This window comes from Protopterus annectens, chromosome 1.part1 (assembly GCF_019279795.1).
Source record: "Protopterus annectens isolate FY-2018-M chromosome 1.part1, PAN1.0, whole genome shotgun sequence".
Taxonomy (NCBI): domain Eukaryota; kingdom Metazoa; phylum Chordata; order Ceratodontiformes; family Protopteridae; genus Protopterus; species Protopterus annectens.
Window position 1 is genome coordinate 1,100,649,342 of NC_056726.1, and position 24,405 is coordinate 1,100,673,746.

Genomic DNA, 24,405 nt, shown 5'->3' on the forward strand with positions numbered 1-24,405 from the left:
TGCAGTACCACAGGTGTTGTTTACATTGACCTGTGTGGGTTATGTGACTCTTTGTACATGGGTAAGACAGAGAGAAAGTTAAAACAAAGAATATAGAGCATGGGAATGATATACGAAAGAAAAACGACAGCAGTGCCCTGTTCAAACATTCACAAGTATGTGTAAATGCTGAGTTTAAATTCTTTGTAATAGAAGTTGTACCCACTGACCCTAGGGGAGGACCCTGGGAGACCCGGCTTGAATACAGGGAGTTATACTGGCAATTGGTGCTGGATGCCAGTAGCCATCCAGGGTTAAATGACATGGTATCTTTAAAGCCATTTCTGAAACTTAGATCTGCCAAGTTATAAACCACAAGAGTACAATGATGATTATTATATTAAATTAATTTTGGAATAATATTTATACCTACATTTGTATATATTTGACATAGTTAGTTCATTGATTTATGTATTTATTCTTGCTTTTCCACTAGATGGTGTTATTTCATACTTCATTTTATCACTTTCTACACGTTTTATATAAATGTTTTTACAAAATATTTATATATGAGAATTTTAAGTATTTTATGTGGATAATTTTATACAAACACACCCCATTTGATGCATTTTACATTATAGAACATTTTAAGACTGCTTTTATATGTTACAAGTTTTATTTGTCTCATACATTCTGTATTTTAATTCATTTACACTGAAACTTCATTGTTAATTGATCAATGCTTCTTACTGGTTAATTTCCATTTGAAAAAAATGTATTTAACATGACTCTTGGGGCAAACAAGGCGTACCAATTTCAGAAAGAAACAGTTCAAATAAGTAGGCACAATAAGCCTTTAACCAGAAACTCCCAGCTCAGAAAGGCAGAATCTACCCTCTCCTCCCACAAAAGTGCAGACCACACCTTCTTAATGTAAAATAACTGTCCCAAAGCCCAAGTGCTTAAACCAGAACTAATACACTTTTAGAATAACAGACACTAAGCCTTCAATCAGCAACTCTCAACTTAGAAGGATCTAAGTTACCTGTCCTGCCACAACAGTGCAGACCACAAACCTTCTTAATATAAAACAACTGGTCTGAAGCCCAAGTGCTTCAACCAACGGCTTAGAATAACAGTTACAATTTAATCAGGCTACTAACAAGAAGTAATAAATGCAGCAGAATAAATGCAATTAAGTACTTTTAAGAGCAGGCAGCAAAATAAAGTAATAAAGTAGGAAGAAGCACAAATACAGTAAAAGCAGATGAATAAAATGCAATTATTTTATATAACAATAGAAAACAAGCAAACTGATTTAAACAAATTACCCAATTAACCAGTACAAAAGCTCAAAACTGAGCCCTGTTACAGCAGTCTTCAATCAGACAAGTTATAACTGCACACTCCTGCCACTAGAGTGCAGGGGAACATTCTCCAAAAAATGACCTGGATTAGAGCTCAAGTTATGCAAACAAAGCTAGACTCAGCATGCCTGAATCTAGTCTATGCTACAGCAAACAAGGCACACCAATTTCAGAAAGAAACAGTTCAAATAAGCAGGCACAATAAGCCTTTAACCAGAAATTCCCAGCTCAAAAGGGCAGAATCTAGACTCTACTCCCACAAGAGTGCAGAAGATGAACTCTCTTAATGTAGAATAACTGGCTTGAAGCCCAAGTGCTTTAACCAGAATTAATACACTGTTAGAATAACAGACACTGAACCTTCAATCAGCAGTTCCCAACTTAGAAGGATGTAAGCTACCTGTCCTGCCACAACAGTGCAGACCGCAAACCTTCTTAATGTAAAACAACTGGTCTGAAGCCCAAGTGCTTCAACCAATGGCTTAGAATAACAGTTACAATTTAATCAGGCTACTAACAAGCAGTAATAAATGCAGCAGAATAAATACAATTGAGTATTTTTAAGAACAAGCAGCAAAAGCAAAATAAAGTTCATTTTTTTATTTTGTATTTTTTTTTTTAGGAAAGTGCAAGGAGAGAGGAAGGAGGAGCAGAAGAAAAAAATCAAGGTTAAGAACTTAAGAGGGTTGGCCTTCTCAAATGTTCTCTCTGTATTAAATACAGTGAGCACCAGACTGGGAGGGGTGTCCCAGATAAAATTTACAGTAGGTGCAGGGCAACTGCAAAGTCACCAACTATAACAACACCACAAGAATGGGATGGGAGGGAGGGGAAACAAACAGTTTCAGGACAGATGAGAAACAGAAAACAATGCCAGAAAATACATAGAATAATTCAGTCAGGCAAAATTAAAGACAATACAGAACTCTGAAAGGTTAAAATGCCAAGAAATATACTTATCAATCAGCGATATATTTCCAGATTGTTTGAGAATCACACTTCAGGCAGAACACATGAGTTAAATCAAAATGTTAACCCAGTCAGTCACAGAATATGCTGCTGCCTTCCAGCGTGTCTCAAATTGTATAGTTGTACAGCTTTGGGTACAACAAATTGTATAGTTGTAGTACAAAAAGGGTAGTATATTCCCTGAAGTGCCCATGTAATGTTTTTACATAGGAGAAACAAAAAGAGCATTTAAACCAGGCTCTTGGAACATCTAAGGGATATAAGAAACCAAATGGTGGAAAATTCAGTTGCCATGCACTTTTCTTTGTGCCGTAATGGGAATGAAAAACTCCTTCAGGGTACCATATTAGATAAGGTAAAAGCTACTTTTTGAAGAGAGTCTATTTATTTTGAAATACTGTACTCTGACCCCCAATGACCTATATTTAGAATGCAATTGGAAGGTGTTTTTATAAAGTATAGGGTTCTTGAACTGAATTGCTTTATTTTATTTGATTTTTTTTATTTGATTGTTTAATTTAATTATTTGTATTGGTGTATATTTTTAATGCAATGATGCATTTAATTGTTTGCTGGTGTTATGCTTTGTGACTCTTGAAAGGCCTTTTGGCTGAGGTGCTGGAGCTTGTACTGGTTTTTGCACATGTTATATTAAAGTTTGGGTTTCTTTCACTGGCTTTGGTCATTACTTAATTTATTTCTTCATGCGTAAATGTTTCAGACTTCTAAAAACACTTGACTATAATTAGCGTTTTCTTTTTAGCATAGGATTCATTCACAATCAATAGCTAGATGTCTATATATTTAGACTGTACAATCTTTCACCATAGTTCAGAACTAGCAGCTTATGACTTTATTTTGATACAATCTGTAATTCATGTGTATAAACATTAAGTGTTATAACTGAATTTGTATTGGTTATGAAATGGTATGTATTACTTCTTTTAGTTAATTGAAAAGAGTTGTTATGGTCCAGTTCACCCATCTAAATGAATACATAAAAGAAATAAGTAAAATAATCTGAGCATGACATAGGGGATGGTTTGTTAGAATTCCTTCACACTGGCAAGTTACTTTTACTTGACATCAGTGTGTGTGTGTGTGTGTGTGTGTGTGTGTGTGTGTGTGTGTGTGTGTGTGTGTGTGTGTGTGTGTGTGTGTGTGTATATATATATATATATATATATATATGTGTGTGTGTGTGTGTGTGTATATATATATATATATATATATATATATATATATATGTGTGTGTGTGTGTGTGTGTGTGTGTGTGTGTGCGGATCCCTATTAGATCAGTGAATTTACATTTCAACGAAACATAACTTCGCGAGCTGATTTACGCGAAAGTGCGATTAATTGAAAATGCACTTTCACGTAAATCCAGCAAAAAAAAAATAAAAACACTTTAAACACATTTATGCAGGTGTCAGGCCCCCCTGCAACCCCCATGTGGGGGGCTGTGCCCCCCACTCCCCCTACTTTAATATTCTCACTCCGAGATTGCACTACAGTGGGGAAAAGGAAATATTCCCTCATCCCCACTGTACCACAATCTCAACAATAATTTCCATGCTTGTACATCAACACTAAACATTGATGTACAAGTAAGGATACTTGCCAACTGCAAGTTTTCACCTCTTTTCTTTCTTTTTTCCTTTCTTGACAGCTGTATTTATGTTAAAGTGCATTTTTGACAAAACGTACTTTCGCGTTAATGAGCTCAGAGACTTACGTTTTGGTAAAACGTAAGTTTGCGAAATTCAAGTAGACCCGAGTGTGCACAAGTGTGTAAAAGTATATATATATATATATATATATATATATATATATATATATATATATATATATATAGATATATATATATATATATATATATATATATATATATATATATATATATATATATACACACACACACACACACACACACACACACCATATATATATATATATATATATATATATATATGGGTCCCATTCAAAATCCTGAAAGCTCAAAATCCTGAATCTCAAAATCCGAACACAAAATCCTGAAAGCTCAAAATCCTGAAAACACAAAATCCTGAAACTCAAAATCCTGAAAACACAAAATAGACATACTGACGTCATTGTGGCTTTGCTATTGTTAGCCCTGTGGTGTTAGGTCATGCGTTGGGTTCAGATAAGTGTCTTGATTGGTTTTATGTTAGGGTTAGGGCGGTTTAAGTGAGTTAGGGTTAGGGCAGGTTAGGCATGTATGCAATAGTGACAAAAATTAGGGTTAGGGGCGGTTTAAGTGAGTTAGGGTTAGAGCGGGTCAGGTGAGTGTGCGATAGTGACGGACCTTAGGGTTAGGGTTAGGGTTAAGGTCAGTCGGTAGATATTAGTGTCTTTGTATTGGCATATTAGCATTATTTGTGTTTTCAGGATTTTGAGTTTCAGGATTTTGTGTTTTTAGGATTTTGAGCTTTCAGGATTTTGTGTTCGGGATTTTGAGATTCAGGATTTTGAGCTTTCAGGATTTTGAATGGGACCCATATATATATATATATATATATATATATATATATATATATATATATATACATATATATATATATATATATATATATATATATATATATATATATATATATATATATATATATATATACGTATATATCTATATGGATATATAAATAGATCTGAGGGGTTCACATTCCTCATTGGGGGTGCAGGGGAGCTTGACCCTTTGCAAAAATCTTTAATAATTTTGTTTTTCATCGTAGTGTATTTTGAGCAATAGTTTTCAGAATTGCAGAGTATTGAGTTTAGAACACTGCAGTTTCAATAGTTGAATCGGGTATAACATCATTCTCTTTTGGCTTTTCCCGTTAGGGGTCGCCACAGCGGATCATCTCTTTCCATTTCTTCCTATCCTCTGCATCTTGCTCTGTCACACCAACCGCCTGCATGCCCTCTCTCACCACATCCATAAACCTTATCTTAGGCCTTCCTATATTCCTCTTACCTGGCAGCTCCATCCTTAGCATCTTTTTCCCAATATACCCATCATCCCTCCTCAGCACATGTCCAAACCAACGCAATCTTGTCTCTCTTGCTTTGTCTCCAAACTGTCCAACATGAGCTGACCCTCTAATATACTGATTCCTAATCCTATTCATCCTAGTCACACAGAGTGCAAATCTTAACATCTTTAACTCAGCCACATTCAGCTCTGACTCCTGCCTTTTTGTCAGTGCCATTGTCTCCAACCCATATAACATAGCTGGTCTCTCTACCCTCTTGTAGACCTTCCCTTTCACTCTTACTGGTACCCGTCTGTCACAAATCACTCCTGACACTCTTCTCCACCCATTCCACCCTGCCTGTACTCTCTTCTTCTCCTCTCTTCCACATTCACCATTACTCTGAACTGTTGATCCCAAGTACTTAAACTCGTCCACATTTACCAACTCTACTCCCTACATCCTCACCATTCCTCTACCCTCCCTCTCATTTACACAGATATATTCTGTCTTAGCCCTGCTGACCTTCATTCCTCTGCTCTCTAGAGCATATCTCTATCTCTCCAGAGTCTCCTCAACGTGATTCCTACTGTCACTACAGATCACAATGTCATCTGCAAACAGCATAGTCCACGGGGCCTCCTGTCTGATCTCATCTGTCAACCTGTCCATCACCACTGCAAATAAGAAAGGACACAGAGCTGATCCTTGATGTAATCCCACCTTAAATGGATCTGTCACTCCCACTGCAGTCCTCACCACTGTCACACTACCCTCGTACATATCCTGTACCACTCTTATGTACTTCTCTGCCACTCCCGACTTCCTCATACAATACCACAACTCTTCTCTAGGCACCCTGTCATATGCTTTCTCCAAGTCTACAAAGACACAATGAAACTCCTTCTGACCTTCTCTGTATTTCTCCAACAACACTCTCAGAGCAAACATCGCATCTGTAGTGCTCTTTCCTGGCATGAAACCATACTGCTGATCACTAATCATCACCTCCCTTCTTAACCTAGCTTCCTCTACTCTTTCCCATAACTTCATGCTGTGACTGCTCAGTTTAGTCCCTCTGTAGTTACTGCAGCTCTGCACATCACCCTTATTCTTAAAGATAGGTACCAAAACAGTTTTTCTCCACTCAGTACACCTAAATGCCATATAACAACTTCATTTATTTAAAGTCCTACAGACCATTATACCATTCAAACAGGAATTTGTCTAAACAATAAACATTATTTTACTTAAGAATGCATAAAACATAGATATAATTTTATTGAAAAGTAAGAAATAACATAATAAAATAAAAATATATTTTATACAATGTGCTATATTTGAAATTAAATTGTCACACATCTTCATTTGGCAGTTTGCATTCTGAGATATTTATGTAGTGATTCTGGACTTTTTAAATCAATTGCTTCAGTTTGTTAATCTCTGTTTTCATATGACAAAACACTGAATTTTCAAAAGTTAACTCCCAGTTTTAACCCAAAATATCACTACAAAGTGTAATCAGTTGCACTGGGCAGAGAAAAAGCAAATAATCTCAAAGTAAGTTATTTACAATCAGATGCATATCAGGGTTTTAGGTCAGCTAAGAATGTTTGGAATGATTTGTAATGTAATGTTCTACTTATATCTGACACAAATATATCCTGAGTGATTGAGAAAGGTTTACAGCAATGAGGAAACCTAAAGTTTCCACCTCAGGAAATGCTTTGAGTGATTCTGACAGCACAGTATTCATTTCAGAAACACAATAATTAGCTTCCAGTGAAGCCTTCCTGTGTGCAGTTTTACTTTGACTCAAATTCTGACCATCTTGGCTAAGTGCAGACCCATATTAGCCAGTTAACACCAGTGGCAAAAATATTACTGAATCCCATGGATCATTACTAATAATTTTATGATCATAGCATGTTTCCATTGTTGAAGGCTTTGTACTACATATTTTTAATTTCTTTATGAGTTAAGTTACTGTAAATCTACCGCATACGAAAAATATTCTGGAGAGTAACAGTTTGCAAGTAATAAATATTCAAATATGTTTTCATGTATAAATTGTAAAGTGAATATCTTTTTTTTTCTAGTTTCTATATAGAAAATTATCAGTTCATTCTAGCTGTGTTTTTTGCTGTTGAAGTAATAAATCAAAACATGACTCTTCTGCCAAATATCACTTTGGGATTACAAATGTATGATTCCTGTTATTCTGAGAGAAGAGGATTTACCGGTGCCCTCACCATGATATCAGGAAACAAAGTACTTGTTCCGAATTACAGATGCCTTGTCAATAAAAGTCTGGCTGGTATTATAGGTGACTCTTCAGTGACCTCTCCTACTGTTGCAAGAATATTAGCAATTTACCGGTACCCACAGGTAATTTCTGAATGTCTTTTCTGAAGTAGAGCTCTAGTCTTTAATTATTAACTTGCCAGACGAATACTGAGTGTAATAGATTCATAGTGAGAATAAATGATAATACACATGGTATTGTACAATTAAGGTAAACATACAGGTAGACATTGTTTCTGGGAAAGTCCATTGGGCTGAGATGAGCCCATTTTCAATGAAGGCCCAGGGAGAAAAGCTCCAAATACAGTATTTACAATAACCAAATAAACAAAAATTTCAAGTAATACACATTGTATATAAAGTCATAAAAATGAACATTAAACTCAAATATACATTTTTTATGACATAGAAATGGAAAAAATAGAACCATTTATGGTTTGAGGCCTAAACAATGCTTACTAAGTAAATATTTAGATATCAAGTGAGATGTAAGTAGGGAATTTGTTAGAAATGTGAGGTAATTTTTAGAGAAGTTAGGCATAAAGAGCAGGAGGAGATTGTTGTGTCTTTCGACTTTTCCCAGTTAGGGGTTGCCACAGTGGAATGCCGGTCTGCTAATGATTGGCAGTAGATTTTTATGTACCGAGTTGCCGGCCCTGATGCACAACCTTCAATGAAGGTATGTCCATTCATGCATGACTCCACACAGAAGACACTCTTAGGTTGAATTTGAGATGGGAAGTGTGAAAGGAGATAGGGGTGGGGTGGAAAGCATCAGGTGGGGTGAGAGCAGGAGCATTCCCATTGGGAGGAGAGATGAGAGTGGACTAAGGTCTTAAAGGTGGAGTAGTTATGGGTAGTTCTTATATGTGGAGGAAGTGAATTCCATAATTCAGCAAGGGAGAAAGATAGTAAGATTTGCCCTGGAGTACATGTGGGTTTGTAAACTATGAGGAGATTTTGATTGTTGGATCTGAGCACTGTATGAAGCTGATGCATTTGTAGGGTGGAGGAGGGAGAAGGACAGTTAGAGGGTTTGAAAATGAGCTTATGAGCTGTTGTAAGTTGGATGTATGTCAGATTGTTAGGGAGTTGCAACCAATTTATGGAATGGTGGGAGTCGCAGTGGTGAGACGAGGATTTGGATCTGGTACCAAGCTAAGGGGTTTTATTTTACCAGGAAGATAGTTTTGATTTGAGGGTTGATTGAAGATTAGTAAGAAGAGGGGAATCAATAGAGGGGGAATGAGGTATGTGGTAGATAGGAGTTGTTTGGTTGAAGGAGTAAGGTACCGGCTGTGTCAGTATAGCATTCCAAGCATTTGATGGATTTTCTTAATATTAGTTTGTAGATGTGCATCAAATTTTAATTGATCATCGATACGGACACCCAGCAGCTTTGTGTAGGGAACTCTTCAGACAGAGGTCATGTTATGGCTGACACTAGAGAAGGATGCTTTCTCAATTTTGTTGTGTCTGGAGGGGGTGAATATCATAATTTTGGATTTAGATGCATTGAGAGCTAGATGGGTATCCAGCATCCAAGATTCGGTACAAGAGAAGGCATCTTGAGTTAAATTCATAAGGTTAGGGATAGATTTGGCGGTGCAGATGAGGGTAGAGTAAGTATAATAATAATGATGATAATGATGGTATATTGATGAAGCGTTTTCAATGGCAAGTTTGTTTATTTTACTATCATGGTTTTAGATCAGGTTCAGCTGTTTCTTGTTTATTTATTTCTTCTTTCTTTTCAAAGTCTAGCTTGCAGTAATGTCATCTGTCATGTTACACATGCTTGTGCATTAGCTGTTCTGTTAAGGAATTGCCTTTTGTATTTTGCCCTGCTGTTTTCCTGTAGCTTAGCTCTGCCCTCCTTCCCTTTTTTCCCTTTCTTGTGTGTGTGTTGACCTCCATTCCAGCCACTTGTGCATTGTGGAGTGTGTCAAATCCCACCATTTGACCTGTTGGAATACATGAAGATCTGCACAGTTTGGAAATTAAACTACTCAACGATCTCCATGTGTGTCATTTTGACCAAGTCCCTGTCGGCTAACCTTACTGTGGTGGTGAGTAAGCCTTCTCAATACATCTTGTTACAGATTAGGAGATCACACTTGCCATGCACAGCTGGGGGAGGCAGAACATTATCACCCACCCTGTCTCCCCCTTCTACTCTCAGGTAGGTTATCATTTGGTTTTATTTTGCTTGTTTGTAACTCGATAAATCATCCCCGATCCTTATCTAGATAAGTGGCATATTAAGTCTCACAACATGCACTTAGAAAATGAGGGCAATCAAACCCAGGATGACAGGAATAAAACCTCATCAACAGCTCACTGCCTTAATACTTTCAAAACTGATCAAGACCATGTGACCTCAACCACTCAGAATGTTTTATTATTAAATGGCTTGACTGATTTACATTACATAGCAGAAGATGTGCTCAAGTTCTCTGCACATTCAAGGTCACATATCCCCAAGCACAAACAGTTACACAAAACTTATGCAGGCTTACGTCTCCTGAATGCCTGGCTCCTGCCACCCATGTGCTGATATAGCTTTCTAAATGACATACATGTGAGTTACCTTTTAGCATATTTTCACAGTAGTCAGCTGCATAGTGGCTCAGGGTAAATATTTCTGGTTCATTCCTGATCTCCACTGATGCAAATTATTTCTGTGTTTTCCCTGTTTCTGCCTGAGATTTAGATAGGTGCTTCTCCAACCTCCTATAAAAGTAGAAGTGGATTGGCTGCTTTAAACCAGACAGAGGAGCAGACTGCAGCATTATCCAAAAATTCTTTCAAAGCATTGAGGCAAACAGACACATATACTTGGACAAAAGCTTATAGCAAATGAATATAACAGCAAGATGCACGTGTCCATATTTCAAATCATAAATGTTAAAGAAGCAGTTTGTGCTAACATTCTTCAACATTTTGTCATGTGAGGAGCTGGGAAATTTAAATTAATTCACAGTGTGAAAAGAAAGGAAAGCATGGAATGGTTCGCCTTTGTAACATCGATTTCTCATAATGTCATCTCACTACAACATCTAAACTTCAAAAGAGCAAATTTCGCCTCGGGGAAACAAACTACTTGGCCACCACTGACAAAAACTGGCAACCTAACAAAAACATCTGATTATCTGCCTTTTCTCCAACAAATGAACTCTTCCACAAGATTCATCAGCAATAAGGTTATGAAATGTATATATAAGTATGCCATCTTTTCTGAATCAGAATGTAGCATATAAGTGATATGCACTTAAGTCATGTAAGAGATGCAGTAAATAAACTAATAGAAAATGTGATTTAATGTGTAACATGTGATTCTCTCCAGTGGTACAGAAGGTAGTGTGAACCTCTCAATGTTTTCTATGAAGATTTAAAAAGTGACAGTTTCACTCTAGTGTGAAAAAATAGACCTAATATGTAAAATGTGAAATCAATCTACATTTTCCTAAGACAGGAAACTTAAAAAATAATAAAAAGGAAATTGTTTATGTATGTATTTATTTATTTATTGCATTTGTTTACCGGGATAAGTCCACTGGGCCTAAAAAGCCCATTTTCAGTGGAGGCCCAGGGAGAAAAGCTCCAATGAAATCCAGAAAAATATAAACCATTAATTAGTACAGAAGCATAAACAGTGTTACAGATAATAAATATAGTAACATATACAGAAAATATACATTAAAGCAGAATTCAATGAATTAAATCAGAGTGGTATAAACAGAGATCAATATTATTGTACCAGTATCAACAAGTGAAGATAAAAATAAATATGGAGACTTAGATAATGAAGACCAAGTAAACAAGCCCATTAGCATGTAAGTGTGACACTTGCCTTCTGTATAAAAAAATATATAACGCAGATATCTGAAAATCCGAATATCTGGAAATAAGCAGTTCAGGAGTGCTACCTGCAGCCAATAACTTGTGAGGTCTTTGCGCATTTGTACCTCCTTGGACATTCAACTTTTGGAATTTAGGACATTTAATTCTTTACATAAAAAGCCAGAAAAATAGAGTTAGATTTTCTCCATTTTAATCTACTTGTCCAAAAGGGCTGATTTTCTTCCTTGTGCAAGTCCATATCTCTCTCTTTATATAACTGTTAACTGTATTTCTTAACCCTTTCTTTTCTATGTAATGCAGTTTTATTTCTTCACTTTTACTAATTTTATGACTGGTCATCAAAACAGCTATGTATTAATTGATACTATGATATTCATTACTATTAACTGGTGGCAAACATAACAAGATATTCATTAAGAACTTTTGGCAAACATGCTGCCATCTGCTTCTACTGTCCATGAGTAAAACAGTAAGTGAGAGGTGCCCATCTTGATAATCTGAGGTGGTCGCAGTTTATTAACTTAATAATCAGGGGTGGTGGCAGTTTATTAACTTGATCCATGACAGGAGGCTGTAATTTTGGTATGTATGAGTGTGTCTGCTTGTGTGTGTGTATATGTATGTATGTATGTGTGTGTGTGTTTACACATACACGTGTGAGTGTGTGTCTGTGTGTGTGTGTGTGTGTGTGTGTGTGTGTGTGTGTGTGTGTGTGTGTGTGTGTGTGTGTGTGTGTGTGTGTGTGTGTGTGTGTGTGTGTGTGTGTGTGTGTGTGTGTGTGTGTGTGTGTGTCTGGTACTTTTACTCTGAGAAAATGAGCACCATTAAGAGCTGAAACACAGACTAATGTGAAAGGGGATTGTAAGACAGGCAAAATGCTCTGCTTGGTGGGTTTCTCTGTATTGAAGCCTATTATCGGATGTGCATTGTATAAGCACATAGCCTGGGTAGCAATATATAGTTTCTCTGTGTTCTTGTTGTCATGTTACACTTAGTGAGTTTAGGGATTCATATGTGTGTGCCTTATTTATACTTTAATATGCTTAGTACCAGTAGTGTGACATGAGACCCCATATCTCAGTGACCATCAGATTTAAGATTTTTAAATTAAAGATACATTTATTGAGGATAATTGAACAGCTGTAAGCCCCATAACCCCACACCTAAACATGCTGTTCAACGTCAGCGCACAGCAATGGTTATTCCGCTCCAAAAAGGAGGGGCCATAACTGACCCAGGTAACCATTCAACCCCATAAGCCTGACTAGCCTGGTCTGCAAGGCTATGGAGCAGATCATCATGGAACTCATTAACAAAGACATTGGAAACCTCCAAACACTTGACCCAACCCATTTCAGCTTTGTTAAGGGCAGATCATGCCTACTAAACCTGGTTGACTTCTTCGAGACAGTCACCAAGGCCATGGATGAAGGAAAGGTGGTTCACACAGCCTACCTTGACCTCTCCAAGGCTTTCGACACTATTCCCCACTAGGGTATTACAGAAAAACTCACCAGCCTTAAAATAAACCCCTACATCACAAGATGGTTTGCCAACTGGCTTACAGACAGAATTCACACGGTAAGAATAGTGGCCTCCAGGTCTGACTCTAAACCAGTCAGAAGTGGTATCTAGCAAGGCTCGGTCCTGGGACCCCTACTATTCGGTATATACTTCTCAGAAGTACAGGCAAACACAGGAGGACAATAGCTAACCAAGTTTGCCGATGACTGCAAACTGGGAGCCATAACAGACTCTCCGGCTGACATGGGCATCCTCCAAAAGGGCCTTACTGAGACGGGCACCTGGCGTCAAAGTCATGGCCTAAAGCTAAATGCCAAAAAATGCATAGACATCCCGTTTGGGAAAAACAAAACAACCTCGAATTGCCACATAGGTGGCAGCCCCCTTAATACAGAAGAGGTAATAAGAGATCTGGGGACCCAGGTAGATAGTAATCTCTCCTTTGACAATCATATTGCCAAAGTAGTTAGGAAATCCTTCTATGTGGCCCATCTAATTACTAAAGGGTTCACATCTAGAAATAAAGAGGTTATAGTGCCCCTCTACTCGTCACTCATCAGACCCATCATAGAGTACAACGCCCCATTTAGGATGTACCTCACAACACACTTCCAACAGCTAGAAAGACCACAAAAGTACCTCACCAAGAGTATTGTTGGCCTCAAACATATGTCCTATGCAGCCCGACTGAAAAAACTCCGGCTGTGCTCAGTGGCATATTGCTTACTCAGAGGTGATCTCTGCCTCACTTACAAAGTCATGTCCAACTCAGAATTGATGGACATGCTCCACCTAAAGAAATCCAAGTCACTGTGAGCCACATGCTGTAGTGAGCTAAACTTCACCACAACAATAAATAGAACATGCTGGAGGGATAGATTCCTGTCACAGAGGCTCCCCATGCTTTGGAACAAAATTCCTAACCACATTAGGCAGAGCCCCTGACTAACATTCTTCAAGAGAAACCTTGACGAGTGGATGGGTAACAGAAAATACACCCCTGGGATCACTTCATTGGCTCTGCTTGACAGAGGCTCAGTTAATTAATCAATGGTGCGGGGAAAGCCGACACACTCTGGCTAGCCTTATAAATGCCCTCGGGCAGATAGCCTAGTACCTTCCTATGAACCTATGAACCTATAACCCTTGTCCCCATTTTATTTTTCAATGTGGTTGACAGTACTGGAATTCATGCCTCAGCTGGACCAACATAGTGAATTTCACAGTTGATTGGCAGAAGAGGGATTCATGCCCTCATCTCTGGCCAGTGTCTGTGTCACATTGATTGGCAGTGCTGGGATTCAAACTCCCAGTCATCCATCAACAGAAAAATGTTTACTACATTGGTGGCAGTGGTGGGACTCAACCTCCCACCTGCTGACCAAACCCACTCTGCATTGCTCGGCGGTGGTATGATTGAAATATGTTTTGTCTTTCATATTGGTCAGCAGTGATCTGGATATTGTTACTGGTTATATTGTTACTGGTTATATTGTTACTGGTTATATTGTACTGGTTGTATTTAGCCTGTAAATCAATTTTGTTATCATGATTGTGTGCAGCGATGCAGCCTAAGGATAAAAATGCAAAGGTATAGATTGCACAGTGGTCATTGATTTTTAGTCAGAATAAGTGTAGTAACAGCCAGGGAAGTAAAGACTGTGGGAAGAAATAGCCAGGGAATTGTTATGGCTAGGCTTGTATAGGCCCTAGGGCAGATAGCCTAGTACCAACCTATGAACCTATGAGCCTACGAGCTTGGAAGAACTCATCAAGATGTTAGTGTCACAGCCGACTAAGGAATTTGAAACTAAGGGAATTATGCATGTCAGAATATCCATGGGGGAGATGGTAGCAGCTTTGGGTTCAACGAGTTGGAATATAGCCCAATAAATCTGGAGACACCCTAACAGGTGTGGGGATATGCAGCAAGAAGAAAGATAACAATTTGGCCCATCACCAAACGTATTATTATTTTTCTGGTCGATCGATTACGGCTAAGTGCCCATTAACAGTTCCTTTTGGTGTAAAAGTAGGGTTGATTCGCAGTAGATAGCCCCAGCTTTAGCCACCCACGAGCCCATATGTAAAATGCATTTTTACAGAATCCATCCTAGCTATAATCCCAGTCTTTCCATTATAAAGGGGCAAATATTATCCCTGTGGCCCCAGCTCTCGGGCCTTCCATTTCATTTGGAAACTAACATTTTTTCATTTTCATTACAGTACTTTTTATTTTAATTATGTTTGGTAATATCCAGTGTGTAAATTATTTGTAACATTGTTTGAAACATTTTAGTAACATTTTAACATGTTTATAAAATATTTTTATCTTACAGCAATGCAGTTTTTCCATTCCATTCTATTTTTAACGCTCTCTACCCACATTTACCATAAGTTTAACACCTTAACCCCCGTCTTCAATTCCTTCTCATACTTAATGGCACAGACCGTTCCTCCTGTTCCAGTCCCCCATGTACCGCCGACCAGTTCCCCTAAGCTTTTTAGAAGGATCCACCAACACCCATCCTTCCTGAAGCCTTGACTTTCTTCACATATATTTGATTTCAAACCCTAATTGTATGGCCCCTGATCCGTAGTACTTTCCTACTGCGCAGGTAGCACAACATGTTAAATATTCCCTTTTCCTTAGTGCTGTCCAACCACCCAAACTGAGGTTTGCAGGTGTACCTAATAGGTTCATAGGTTAATAGGTTCATACTAGACTATCTGCCCTAGGGCATTTATAAGCCTAGCCAGAGTGTGTTTGGCTTTCGCCACCCATTTTAAATTAATTTTGCTATGCCCTTTTTCAAGGTTAGTATACTGTGCCTCTGTCTAACAGTGACACAGAAGTGATACCCGGGGTAAACCTACGATCTCCCATCCACTCATCAAGATTCCTCTTGAAGAGAGTCAATGAGGGACTCTGCCTAACCTGGACTGGGATTTTATTCCAGAGTGAAGGGAGCTTTTGGGTTATGAATCTGTCCCTCCAGCATGTCCTATTTATTATTATAATAACTTTACTTCCATGGCAAAACCACGGAAACCTTTCAATTAGGGTTCTGTGTTGGACGCAGTCCTCCTCCTCACATGCCATTTGCGTTCTAACTCATTTGCTTATGCAATAATTTCACATGCACTCATTTAGCCCCACCTAGTTAATCCAGGGAGGACAGCTCTGGGCTTCTGACCAACCACATGAGTTTTCACACTTTCAGCTCTGCCCCGGGACAGCACACTCTCCTTATTGTTCCGGAACAATTCAGACTAAGCCCGCCCTTCCACGGACCTTCCCCTCAGCCAACCAATTATGCGGGGAGGTTGCCACACCCCCACTATACCTCCCTTTACCACGTAAACATCCTTTACCATGCCTATCCATAGCGATTGTTTATCACCCTGGATCACACAACCAGTCCCCGCCCTCAGCCCATCCCATTTGCACACAACTCTACAACACACCCTTCACCACATTATCATCCTCAGCCACACCCTCTCAAGGTGATTAGCTGCCACCCTGATTCCCACACTCAAGCCCTGCCCATCATTTTCATCACTACAACCCACCCTCCTTTCATGTATTCAGTTAATTTCCCAGTAAAAAACAGATAGGTCTCCATCAAGCATCTCAGCCTATGATATTTAACTTGTCCCAACCCACATTTTCTATTCGACATGCCCAATCCCCCGCATATAGTGGCTGTTATTTGTTTAATTTAAATGTTTTATTTAAATGCATCTTGTAAATAAACGGAATTGAACCTTGTTAATATGCATTTGAACATGATAACACTGTTTTAAATTTTAAATATTTACACAATGTTTTTCTCTCCCCAGGACTGTATAAATAAGTTTGTTTAAGTGATTGTTCTTGATAAAGATTTTACATGCACATACCTGAAGTACGCTAAATAAACTGGATTAAATACAAAAAGAAGTGATTTTTTTCTACAGTCCTTTTTCTGCAACCCTTTTATTTTATTTAATTTTAAACAAGTTTTGTTGACTTAAATGTTAACAGTTTAATGACCTCGTGGAATACAGTGCAGAGGGGAATGATTTTAATAGTTTAATTCAGACATTTGAGAATTTGTGCAATAAGCATCGAATTAACCAAAGGTGAGGTTTTTAACTCCTGTTCTTATAGGTAAAGCAATGCAAGTTGTATCAAAAAGAGCGTTGTAGAATAATGGGAATATATTAAAATTAAACAGTGTTCACCTGTTTGTTTAAAAGTCAGTCCTGAAGCAAAAAGAAAGAAATGCAGAGAGAAAAGAAACATGTCAGATGGCAATGTGAGTGATTATATGGAGGAAATAAACAATCACCTTCATAAGCAGATGAGTGGCTCCCAAATAATTACATCTGAAAGGCTAGCAGACCTTCTGGTGTGTAGACAAGCACTCAGCACTCTGCCTAAGGACATGAGAATCTAGTTGCACACCAGGAGTGTAATCTAGATGAAAAAAACGGTTCCTCCACACACTGTTACTGCTGGAACACTGCTAGTCATTTAAGTGGTATGTGCTACCATTGCACTTTATTTTACATTAGGCAGACTGGGTTTATTCATCTTGTGGCAAGAGGTGTTTGCCTACTCTATCTCAGATGGGAAATATAGAGAAGGACTCATAGTGTAGTCATTTTATTGGCCAGAGGGCTCATTAGTTAGTTTTCTGTTTTTTTATATGCTGCTGGAAATTTTGCCTGTTTGCAATGGTTAGCATTGCCTGTACAGTAACAAACACCTCAAAGAAAGGTCCATAACATTGTATCCTATAAAGCAGTAATATAGTGCAAACACATAGTGCATCAAAAATATAAGAGCAGCTAGCTGGGAGTCAAGTGGCAATAGTTACAGACTTAGTGCAAGTCAATATTGTCTAAACATTAAAATTAGTAGAATGTAGTACTAATTAGCATAATCTGATCCAATAAACCATCTTTAATAGCCTTGTAACCCCAATACACCACCCACATGTAGCTCACAAATTAAAAAAATGGACAGGATGGCATGCAATTTCCTAACTTCTCTGCAGCCAGCTTAGTAGATGTGGGGATTTTGCGCGATTGTCTCATGATTACTGACAACCCCTTAACCCTTAAAGAAGCAGGCACAGTATGTGAGAGATGCACTTACACAGTGACTGGAGGCTAACCTCGTGCATGCAAGTGCACATCAGGTTGTGGAAACCACACACACAACAGCTACCTCACATAGTACACAGCACACACATAGACTAATGTATGCTAACGCACTTAAAAGCAATCTTCCTAAACAACAAAGATTGCCTAGATCACCTGTTGTCAAACTATGCCTCAGCAAGATCAAAGCACTCAGAAAAAAACAACATATAATGCTACACATACTGTCACTCTCAGTGGAGTCATAAGGTAAGCAAACACATGTCCCAGGACTCTCGCCATAAGGGACTTTTGTAAGATAGACTGATGCCCCTTGAACCAGGCTGAACAAGGCAAAGATAGTAGTTAGTTGCTTATGTGGATTCAGAATCTGCAAAATTATGCATGCATGTTCTCAAGTCATTACACCCCAGGTACCAGTATGATACCATCATAGCCTGCGTAAGTGTAAATGACCTGAGATGTACCTCCCTGAACTATATGAAGAGAGCCATTATAGAGTTCTCAGACTATGTGTCTCAGGCTGGTGTGAGCATATTACCATCAATGGGGATGATGCCACAACATGAGCAGAAATGATTTACTTCAACAACTGGCTGTCTTTCTGGTGTCGTTCTAAGAGGATACAACATGTGTCAGCTTGGGAGGACATGGTTACCAGACCTCATTGCATTGCCAAGGATGGTCTGCACCTCTCTCTTCCAGGTTTTCGAATACTGGTTAAAACTTTATCCAGCCCCCTTTAGTACCTTTTTTTGGCAATGCCAAATTGGCAAACCTAACAACACAGCAAAATCAACTCAACTAAACCTCACAGTGTTACTGCTCATTGTGAAGCACCTTAATAAAAAACACACTCCCTCCAAGCCCTCCTCATCCTAGAGATCACAGACATCAGTGCAGTTACTGAGACATGGTTTAAAGTAGCAGACATTATTCTTGCTGTACAAGGTTTTGCTTTCCACACTTTTTAGACCAGTAGCTGCATAGACAAGGACTAAAGGAGGAACTGTGTCAGTATACATCAATAGTAAGCACACCTCTAGGGTGGCCAGACAGGATGACATCCTGGAGTTCCTCTATGTGCAGATCACAATAGACAAAACCTGTACCATATCCTGGGCAACTACAGGTCAACCTCCATCCCAAGAAGCTCACAATGCATATGTGGACGTACTGGAGAAACTTACCATCCACCCTAACACTCTACCCATGGTAGACTTTAACTATCCTTCTATAGACTGGGAGCCATCCACAGCCTCAATACAACAATCACAGAGACTTTTGGCCAAATAGTGAATACACCCACTAGAGGTTCTAACATACTGGGCCTCATGTTTACAAATGTGGGAGAATGCTGCTGACCCCAGTGCCTCATCCTGTCCCGTAAGGTCTGACCATAAAGTTGTCTCCTTCAAAATCAAAATCAACTCAATAATCCCATTAAAACCAGTGACAGTTATGAACTATTCAAAGGCCAAATACCTTTTATTAAGTGAAGAATTGTCAAAATCCTATGCCACTGCAAACCCCAAGAACTCAGCATCCTGTGATGAACTGGCCACAAAACGTCTGCGCAACCATGTCAATGGCTATGTTTACCAGAAGTAATCCCAGGACTAGCCCTAGAAACAAACCACTCTGGTGGCATCCCAAAGTAAACAGGATATACAACAAAAGGGTAAAAGTAGGAAAAAATCAGGAAGGGTAAATCAGGAAGGGTAATTCCCATAAAAAAATAGAAACTCTCTCATCAAAGTAAATAGACAACTAAGAGGGTTAATGAGGTCAAGCAATGTCACCTTTCAGGTTATGAAAACCTCCCAGGTGAAAGGTAGCCATTAGAGCTTCTACAGCTATGTCAGAAACCTCCAGGGCAGCACACAGCAATGTGCTGAACTGGTGGTTAATGGCATCACATTCACTGAACCTGTTTATATAACAAACTTGTTAGTGGAGAAATTCACTTCCAAATTTACTTCACCCACAATCATCCCCCCAAAATACCCTCAAATATAACCCCTCCAACCCTAACTAGGGCACATGTACTGGTTGCACTTGGTAGAGCAAGAACACAACCTTAGTGGGTCCCGATAACATCCCAAGATGCCTCCTAAATAGTTTAAAATATGACTAACAGGACCCCTGGAGTCATTATTTAATTATAGTCTTAAAACAGGCTCTGTGCCATGTGACTGTAGGACTACAATGGTCATCCCTCTTCATAAGGAAGGACCTTCAACAGATCCTGGAAACTACAGACCCATTAGTTTAACTAGTCTTACTTGCAATGCCATGGAAAGAATTACCATGAAACCTATCAACAGGGACATAGGAGACCTCCAGACACTGGACCCACTCCAGTTTGGCTTTGTCAAAGTGAGGTCATGCTTTCTGAATCTGATAGACTTCTTTGAAAAGGTCACTAAGGCAATGAATGAGGGAAACATTATGTATACTGTCTATCTAGATCTGGCTAAAGCATTTGGTACTATACCCCGCTTGGGCATTGGCAACAGAGTTATTGATTTACGTATAAACCCCTTTATAACACGTGGATAACTGGCTGCCTCACTGATAGGACATAAGAGGTTAGAATATGGAAGCCACCTCCACAAAGAGGCCAGTCAGTAGTGGAGTCCCCCAGGGCTCTATGCTGAACCCACTACTCTTTGGCATCTACTTCTTGGATGTCAAAGCCAGTGCCAAAAATCTTTGTTTGACCAAGTTCACAGATGACTACAAATTGGGAGGCAGTCATTTAATTCCTGCCAGGATAAGAACATCCTTCAGGAAGGTCTAATACAGTCAAACGCTTGATTCCAAATCCATGTGTTAAAACTCAATACCAAAAAATGCATTATAGTACCTTTTGGGAAGTCTACCACCCCAGGTAACTATGTCATCAATAAAACACCCTTAAAAGTTGATTTACAAGTCAGGGATCCGAGAACTCATGTAGACAGTAACCTAGTCTTCGACCAGCATGTGTTCAAGGTAGTAAGAAAATCCTTCTACATTGCTCAACTTTAAAGCAAGGGCATGGCATCTAGGTCCAGGGAGGTCATCAATCCACTGTCCACAGTCCTCATCAGTCCCATCATACAGTATAATGCCCCTTTTGGGATGTACGTGACCACACACGTGCATCAAATGCAACATCCACAATAGTTCCTCGCAAAAAGAATATAGGGAGTAAACACAATATCCTACATTGATTGCCTCAAAGCCCTGTGTCTTTATTTGGTATTATATAGACTTCTTAAGGGTGATCTTTGCCTGCATACAGGGCATCCCTGGACCCTGTTTTGATCGATCTTTTGTACACCTGCAAAGCCAACAACATCAGAACTACCAGAATGTTGCTTGTGACATAAATTGGACATGTTGGAAGACAGACATGTTTCTCAAAGATTTCCCATTCTGAGGAACAGGTTCTTCAACCATGTGAAGCAGAGTTCCTCCCTATCACTTTTTAAGCACAGCTTGGACCAATGGATGGGTAATTAGAAATTCACCCCTGGTCTGGCTCCTATATGTCTGATGGACCGAGACAGTCAGGAAATCATTACCTATATAAATCCAATTTGTGGGTCATATTTGGGTTGCACAGCTAGTCTTATAAGGGCCCTAGTGGTCGTTATCCTAGTATGCACTTATCAACTTATGAACAGATGGAGAAGAAAAGGAGGCGTTATCTAGCAAGAAGGTCAAAACTGTAGAATAAGAGCACATCAGCACTACACATGTTTATAGGGGCATTCATGGGGGGGTTGCCTAAGCAAACGCATCAGGCTTCATAGGCAAAGGAGAGAGCCAATAGTTTAGTGCACCCCAGGACTTACAGTTAAACATTTTAAACATAAAGGGGGGGGGGCATGTACAATGTCAAAGTTCACTGCGACAAGACAGGGAACAAAAGTCACAGCAAGCAACAAGCAAGCAAGATGCAGGGTCTATAAACATTCCAGAAAGAGATGTAGTAGCCAGCAAGGTAAAATAGGTTTTATTTACTTATATTGGTGTTGTTTTATGCTGCAGTTCTGGGCTGTCTGCCTAAGTTTCAGTACCCCCTTTCCTGGAACTTACTGAGAATAGCCAGGAAAATGACTGCAAACAACTGAAAAAAAGATTATATCTTCATTTATAGAATTTATATATACTGTCACTGTTGTGTGTCATAAATACATTTCAACTATTAATATATTTTGCATGATCAGCTTATAGCTGTTTAATGATTTTAGTAAAGTATACAATAAGACCTGATGTAGACACTTGTCTTCTGTTGACGTAAATAGAACAACAGAACACCTCTCCCTTCCTAAATTCCAAAGTACACTGCTATCCCATAACATTCCAACTTGTGTCCTATCATTCATAGGTTAATAGGTTCATAGGTAGGTACTAGGCTATCTGCCTGATGGCATTTATAAGCCTAGCCAGAGTGTGTCGGCTTTCTCTGCCCCATTGATTAATTAACTGATCCTATGTCAAGCAGAGCCAATGAAGTGATCCCAGGAGTGTATTTTCTGTTACCCATCCTCTCGTCAAGGTTTCTCTTGAAGAGTCTTAGTGAGTGTCTCTGCCTAATGTAGTTTGGAATTTTGTTCCAAAGCATGGGGAGTCTCTGTGACAGGAATCTATCCCTCCAGCATGTTCTATTTATTGTTGTGGCAATGTTTAGCTCACTAGAGCATGTGGCTCGCAGTGACTTGGATTTCTTTATTTGGAGCATGTCCATCAATTCTGAGTTGGACATGGCTTTGTAAGTTAGGCAGAGATCACCTCTGAGTAAGTGATATGCCACTGAGCACAGCTGGAGTTTTTTCAGTCAGGCTGCATAGGACATACGTTTGAGGCCAGTAATTCTCTTGGTGAGATACTTTTGTGGTCTTTCCAGCTGTTGGAAGTGTCTTGTGAGGTACATCCCAAATGGGGCATTGTACTCTATGATGGGTCTAATGAGTGACGAGTAGAGGGGCTCTATAACCTCTTTATTTCTAGATGCAAACCCTTTAGTAATTAGATGGGCCACATACATGGATTTCCTAACTACTTTGGCAATATGATTGTCAAAGGAGAGATTACTATCTACCTGGGTCCCCGGATCTCTTATTACCTCTTCTGTATTAAGGGGGTTGCCACCTATGTGGTAATTCATGGGTGTTTTGTTTTTCCCAAATGGGATGACTATGCATTTTTTGGCATTTAGCTTGAGGCCATGACTTTGACACCAGGTGTCCGTCTCAGTAAGGCCCATTTGGAGGATGTCCGTGTCAGCCGGAGAGTCAATTATGGCTCCCAGTTTGCAGTCATTGGCTAACTTGGTTAGCCATAGTCCTCCTGTGTTTGCCTGTACTTCTGAGAAGTATATGCTGAACAGTAGGGGTCCCAGGACCGAGTCTTGTGGGACACCACTTGTGAATGGTTTAGAGTCAGACCTGGAGCCCACTATTCTTACCGTGTGATTTCTGTCTGTAAGCCAGTTGGCAACCCATCTTGTGATGTAGGGGTTTATGTTCAGGCTGGTGAGTTTTTCTGTAATACCTGAGTAGGGAATGGTGTTGAAAGACTTGGCGAGGTCAAGGTAGGCTGTGTGAATGACCTTTCCGTCGTCTATGGCCTAGGTGATTGTCTCGAAGAAATTAACCAGGTTTAGTAGGCATGATCTGCCCTAAACAAAGCCGAACTGGGTCGGGTCAAGTATTTGGAGGTTCCCAATGTCTTTGTTAATGAGTTCCATGATGATGCGCTCCATAGCCTTGCAGACCAGGCTAGTCAGGCTTATGGGGTGATAGTTACCAGGTTCAGTTGTGGCGCTTCATTTGTGGAGAGGAATAACAGTTGCTGTGTGCCATTCTATGGGCATGTAGCCTGTGGAGAGGCTGAGGTTGAACAGCAATGGTCCCATTGATGCTGTGTTTTTGGCTTTTGAAAGGGCTGTTTTCACCTGTGCATCTGTGATTTTTGGGACACTACACTTTTCTGGTATTGTTGTGGGCCCTTTTGGGGGTGGGAGGGGGATGACGTTTGCACTGAATCTATCTGCCAGGATGTTGGCAATATCAGTAGGTTCAGTATATTTTGTTAATAGGTTCATAGGTTGGTACTAGGCTATCAGCTCTAGGGCCTATACAAGCCTAGCCATAACAATTCCCTGGCTATTTCTTCCCACATTATTTACTTTCCTGGACCCCTGTCTAGCAGGGTGACTGACATGATCCCTGGGGTGAATTTTCTTTCTCCCATCCAATCGT

General features: G+C 39.4%; 1 protein-coding gene across 1 annotated transcript in view; it reads left to right on the forward strand.

The window, feature by feature from the left end:
• The window catches only part of LOC122815495 (vomeronasal type-2 receptor 1-like), a gene marked incomplete at its 3' end in the record, with an annotated part of 397,765 nt that overhangs the window by 78,777 nt on the left and 294,583 nt on the right, over positions 1-24,405 (forward strand). Inside the window, exon 2 of the mRNA XM_044088044.1 lies at positions 7,405-7,693. Within this exon, the coding sequence (XP_043943979.1) occupies positions 7,405-7,693 (289 nt within the window). The remainder of the gene's footprint in view (positions 1-7,404; positions 7,694-24,405) is intronic.